The following is a 6,000-nucleotide window of genomic DNA, read 5'->3' as shown; positions in this document are numbered from 1 at the left end:
AACTCCCAGCATGCTGAGACTATCCAAGCATGCTGGGAGTTGTAGTTCTGCAACATCTGAAGGGCCAGATGTTACAGAACTCCAACTCCCAGCATGCCTGTACAGTCTGGGCATGCTGAGAGTTGTAGTTTTGCAACATCTGGAAGGACAGTGGTCTCCAAACTGTGGCCCTCCAGATGTTGCAAAACTACAACTCCAAGCGCCAAAAGCTGTCTGGGCATGCTGGGAGTTTTGAAACTCCTAGATACAGCAGTGAAGATCACTTTACGGTGATCTTCACAGCTGTATCTGGGAAACTGCCGCCTCCCCTTGCCTGCGCCTCCTGTTAGCCGCCGGTCCCTGGTCGACGCGTGAGCCCAGGTAACCGGCGCTGGTGGTCCCCGCAATGGCCCCGCACATGGCACCATCTTTCCCCGCTCTGACTCGACATCCAGGGCCAATCAGAGATGGGGAAATGAACGTCCCGCCTCTGCCCTGCGATTTGCCGATTGGTCTCAGGGCCCCCCAGGCATTTGCACGGGATGCCTGCTGAATGATTTCAGCAGGTATCCCATTCCGATCCCCGTCTGGCTAGCTGCGGGGATCGAAATTCCCACGGGCGTACAGGTACGTCCTTGGTCCTTAAGTACTAGGACGCAAGGGCGTATCCTTACCCCCGTGGTCCTCAACAGGTTAAAGGGGTACTCCGGTGGAAACATATTTTTTTTAAATTTTAAATCAACTGGTGCCAGAAAGTTAAACAGATTTGTAAATAACTTCTATTAAAAAAATCTTAATCCTTCCATTTCTTATTAGCTGCTGAATACTACAGAGTAAATGATTTTCTTTTTGGAACACAGTGCTCTCTACTGACATCACGAGCACAGTGCTCTCTGCTGACATCTCTGTCTATTTTAGGAACTGTCCAGAGCAGCATATTTCCTCCTACTCTGGACAGTTAATATGGACAGAGATATCAGCAGAGAGCACTGTGTTCGTGATGTCAGCAGAGAGCTCTGTGTTCCAAAAAGAAAATCATTTCCCTGTAGTATAAGCAGCTAATAAGTACTGGAAGGATTAAGATCATTGAATAGAAGTAATTTACAAATCTGCTTAACTTTTTGGCACCAGTTGATAAAAAAAAATTTCACCGGAGTACCCCTTTAAGGTCATAATGGGCTTTGTCCCCAAGGGGTTAAGCAGCATTGTGATGCATTAAGGCCTGGCTTGGTCTTCTTCCTGGTGCCAGTGCTCAGTAGGTCATATTGCTATTCAGCCAACGACTGGCCAAGGCAGGACACTGCTGCAGTAAGCGATTCGCTGAGTTGCACTGAGATAGATCAACCCCCAGCACCAGGAAAATGATGGCACCAGAGGCTGGGATTACATTATTGGAGTCACAGGGCTCATTTTTATCACAGCAGACAGAATATGTTTATTTAAGAAAAAAATAAAAATAAAATAAACAACACAACAACAACAACCCTGGATAACCTCTTAAAACATGCCACTATTTGTTTGCCATTTTTTAATACACCTATAAAAGGGAATCTTGCACAAATTACTACATTGTCAAAATACTATGTCATGAATTTACCAGCAAATTTATAGAATATGATCATATATTAAGGTACTCCAGTACAAAAACTTGCAGAATTTTATTGATGTTGTCAATAGCTGAAAAATCTAGATTTTCTTCATTATCTTCAAAAGTGTGCCAGACATCTGGAAAGGGTGAAGGAATAAGATGCAGAACTGGAACACCTGCAATATAATATATGCATATATCATATGCTTGGAGAGTTGTACTTAGGATTGGTAGAATTCTAAACACGGTATGTGAATTAGCAATTAATCTTTCCACTGGCCTGTGCTATGCATGCCTAAAATCTCTCATGCAGAAAAACTGTTCCAGGTTAAACCCCCCCAAAGGACGAGGGGACACTCCCTCCGTCTGGAGAAGAAAAAGTTTAGTCTCAAGGGGCGACACGCCTTCTTTACCGTGAGGACTGTGAATTTATGGAACGGTCTACCTCAGGAACTGGTCACAGTAGGAACAATTAACAGCTTTAAAACAGGATTAGATACATTTATGGAACAAAATAACATTAATGCTTATGAAGAAATATAAAATCCCATCCCTTCCCCAATATCGCGCCACACCCCTACCCCTTAATTCCCTGGTTGAACTTGATGGACATATGTCTTTTTTCGACCGTACTAACTATGTAACTATGCAGAATGGATATTTTAAAGATAACTTAAAAGGGGTACCATGCCCCTAGACATCTCATCTAGATGTCTGATCGCGGTCCCCCCGCCATCTCTGTGTCGGCACCTCAGTTTTCTGAACATTATATTCAGAGCACTGGGTTCGGGCGGCCATGGTCGTGATGTCATGCTCCACCCCCTCGTGAGATGACACCATGCCCCCTCCATTTTTATCCCATAGACATGAATGTAGGGGATGTGACATCACAAGGGGGCGTAGCATGATGTCACAACCATAGCCAACTAAACCGGGGGAATAGGGGAAAAGAGATCTTGGGGCAGAGTAACCCTTTAACTTATAATAAATTAAAATGCTGTTCAAATAAAATTTTTGTTTCCATTTTACAGATGTTAAAAACACAATACAGCTAAATCTGTTTCTGATTCACTTACATTCTGAAATAAATGGATTGCAATTAATGTTTTCCCTTGTACCCAATAGTGTATCGCACTGTATTGCAAAAATGATACCATTAAAAAGTACAGTAATAAGCCCTTACTCAATGGTGTCGGCCAAAAAATAAAAGTTACGGCTATTGGAAAATGAATGGCAGAAAAAGAATTTTGACCAGAAAAGGAAAAAGAACATAGAAAGCTATATAAAATGGGTATCGCCATAATTGTACTGACCCGCAGAATAAATGTAACATCAATTTTACTGCACAGTGTACACCATACATTTTTTTTAATGCCAGAAATTTTCCAGTTTTTCACAATATTTTGGATTTTTCCACAAAAAATCTGCATGTGTCAACAAAAATACACCACTTATATAAAGTACAATATGTCACAGAAAAACTATCTCATAATCGCTTAGAAAAATCGTTCTAAAGTTATTACTAGAGCTGAGTGAACTTTTCAAAAATTTGGTTTGGCCGATTCGCCAAATTTTTCCGAAACGTTCGTTTTGGGTCGAATAAATTTGCGCCGAAACTTTATTAAAAATGGCTATTTCTGGCCTACAGAGAGCCCCACTACAGAAAGAACACTTTGCCTTGCTGTAACACGCATAGGGAGTGTGCTAGTTTAGTGAAATCATACTGTTATTCACTTTGGCATGCAGATTACAGGCATTGCCATTAGAATCACCGCTGCAGAGCGTCTATGTTTCAGCAGAGAGACCATAAGGTGTCAAAATTGAAGAGGATAAAGAGATCTTTTATGTCATAGTTAATGTAATTTAATGTGAAAATTTTATTTTTACATTACCCATTATGGGGAGCATCGAGCTGGCGGTCCTCCGCCAGGAGAGATACCACCTGTTCCAACCCCTACCTCTTAATGCCCCCCTGATTATGAAAGTACGAATGTTTCCTTTAATCAGTTATGGTTCATTGATATTGCTCCAACATGTTTCATTGGACTCTTGTTATAATTCCACAGGTCATATGACGTTGAGGGCAAAAGGGCCTCAGTCTTGAAAAAATTACAACCCCTAAGATTAAAAGATGAATGTTGAAATCTCTATTGAAGATGTATGTTAGCTAGTGCTACCATCGAAAAAAAAATTGGCCCAGGCCCAGCAGCAACAGTAAGCCAAGTAGTTCCTGAAACAGAGTGGAGCAGGAAGCAGCATGAGTACACAAGAGGGGTTCACAACCCCTAACATTAAAAGGTGAATGTTTAAATCTCTATTGAAAATGCATGTTAGCTAGTGCTACCATCCAAAAATGTAAGGCCCAAGCCTAGAAGCATCAGTAAGCCTGAAAGACACAGGAGCAGTCAGGCGCAGGCATCAGCAGTACAACCAAGGGTTTCGTAACCCCTTACATTGAAAGATCAATGTTGAAATCTCAATTAGGCATTTATGCTAGCTAATGCTACCATAACATATATTGAGTCAATATCCCAGTCCCAGCAGCATCAGAAAACTATATATTGGCTGAATGACACAGCCTGGAGGTGGGGAAAGCATAAGGAGCACATATGGTGTCTGAATGGCACAGCCTAAAGGTGGCTGAAGCATGAGGAGACCATATAGTGGTTGAATGACACAGCGTGGAGGTGTTGGCAGCATGAGGAGACCATATAGTGGCTGAATGACACAGCGTGGAGGTGTTGGCAGCATGATGACATCATATAGTGGCTGAAGGGCACAGCCAGGAGTTGGCAGCAGCATGAGTAGACACTAGGCCTTCACAATCCCTAAGATTAAAAGATGAATTCAGAAACTTAAACCGAAGATTTTGGATAGCTACTGCTACCTACCATAACAAAATTTTTATTCCCAGACCCAGGCCCAGCAGCAGTATCAGTAAACCATATATTGCCTGAATGACACTGCCAGGAGTTGGCTGAAGCATGAGTACACACCAGGGCTCCACAATCCCCCCCCCCCCCCCCCAAAAAAAAAAAAAAAAACACAAGATTTTTTTAATTTAAAATGAAGATTTTGGATAACTAGTGCTACCTACCATAACAAAACTTTTATTCCCAGACCCAGCAGCAGTATCAGTAAACCATATATTGCCTGAATGACACAGCCTGGAGTTAGCTGAAGCATGAGGAGACCCCACCCAGGGCTTCACAATCCCCAAGAAAAAACTGAAGAATTTTTGAAATTTAAAATGAAGATTTTGGATAGCTAATGCTACCTACCATAACAAAATTTTTATTCCCAGACCCAGGCCCAGCAGCGGTATCAGTAAACCATATATTGCCTGAATGACACAGCCTGGAGTTGGCTGAAGCATGAGGAGACCTATAAAATGTATGATTTTTTTATTTAAATTTTAAGATTTTGAAATTTAAATTAATGATTTTGAAATTTAACTTTTAACTCCCAAGTCTTAGTGTCCCGGACCCCGGCGTGTGGGTACAAAGGGCCCCCACAGGGCTCATGTGGCCGCGAGATGTAGGCGCAACGTCTCCATTGCCCTGACCAGCCATTGTTTTCAACACTTTTCGCCAAGGCAAACAATGTGAAGAACAGCATGACACCACCGTGCCACCACCGTGCCCTGCACACATGGTATGCTGAAGGGCCACTGGGACTTGTCCGGGCAGTGGAGGCTGATGACACAGTGGAGGATGGGAAGGCGGAGTCGCACACTGTCACAGGACCAACGGGCTGACAGAGTGGAGCAGGAAGCAGCATGAGTACACATGAGGGGTTCACAACCCCTAAAATTAAAAGGTCAATGTTGAAATCTCAATTGAAGATGCATGTTAGGTAGTGCTACCATCCAAAAATTTAAGGCCCAAGCCCAGAAGCATCAATAAGCCAAGTAATGAACGACTTAAAACCTACTGGAACTGAGGAACGTCAAAATGGTAAATCTAAATGGCATAGTCAGCCAATTCCAACAGCCAGTGGTCATTATCCTCAGTTCCCTGTTTCTGCTAGTCCTTGGCAATATTCCTTTTATTACTGGTCTGGTATCAACATGGCAATAATGCTGGTAGAGTAACGCGAGGATAGCCACATGTTTATACAGTCAATATATGGAGACCATATAGTGGCTGAATGACACAGCCTGGAGTTGGTGGCAGATGAGGAAACAATAGGGCCTCACAATCTCTCAGAATAAAAGATGAATTTTTAAATTTCCATTGAAGATGTATGGTACCTAGTGCTACCATAAACATATATAGGTAATGTCCTAGGCCCAGCAGCATCACTAAACTAAATGTAGTTGCTGAATGACACAGACAGGAGCAGTCTGCAGCAGGAGTGCACAAGACGGTTTCATAACCCCTAAGATTGAAAGATCAATGTTGAAATCTCAATTCAGCATGTTAGCTAGTGCT

At 42.5% G+C, this 6,000-nt stretch overlaps 1 protein-coding gene across 4 annotated transcripts in view; it reads right to left on the bottom strand.

The window, feature by feature from the left end:
• Positions 1-1,399: 1,399 nt before the first annotated feature.
• QPCT (glutaminyl-peptide cyclotransferase) overlaps positions 1,400-6,000 on the bottom strand; it is a 431,934-nt gene continuing 427,333 nt past the window's right edge. For all 4 annotated transcript variants that reach the window (XM_056566979.1, XM_056566977.1, XM_056566978.1 and 1 more), the window contains one exon: positions 1,400-1,743. In XM_056566979.1, coding sequence (XP_056422954.1) covers positions 1,598-1,743 — 146 coding nt within the window. In that variant the 3' untranslated portion in view covers positions 1,400-1,597. The remainder of the gene's footprint in view (positions 1,744-6,000) is intronic.

The sequence above is a fragment of the Hyla sarda genome, chromosome 3, assembly GCF_029499605.1.
Source record: "Hyla sarda isolate aHylSar1 chromosome 3, aHylSar1.hap1, whole genome shotgun sequence".
In the NCBI taxonomy this organism is placed as follows: Eukaryota; Metazoa; Chordata; class Amphibia; order Anura; family Hylidae; genus Hyla; species Hyla sarda.
The sequence above is the reverse complement of the archived record's forward strand: the minus strand, read 5'-3'. Positions and strand labels throughout refer to the sequence as shown.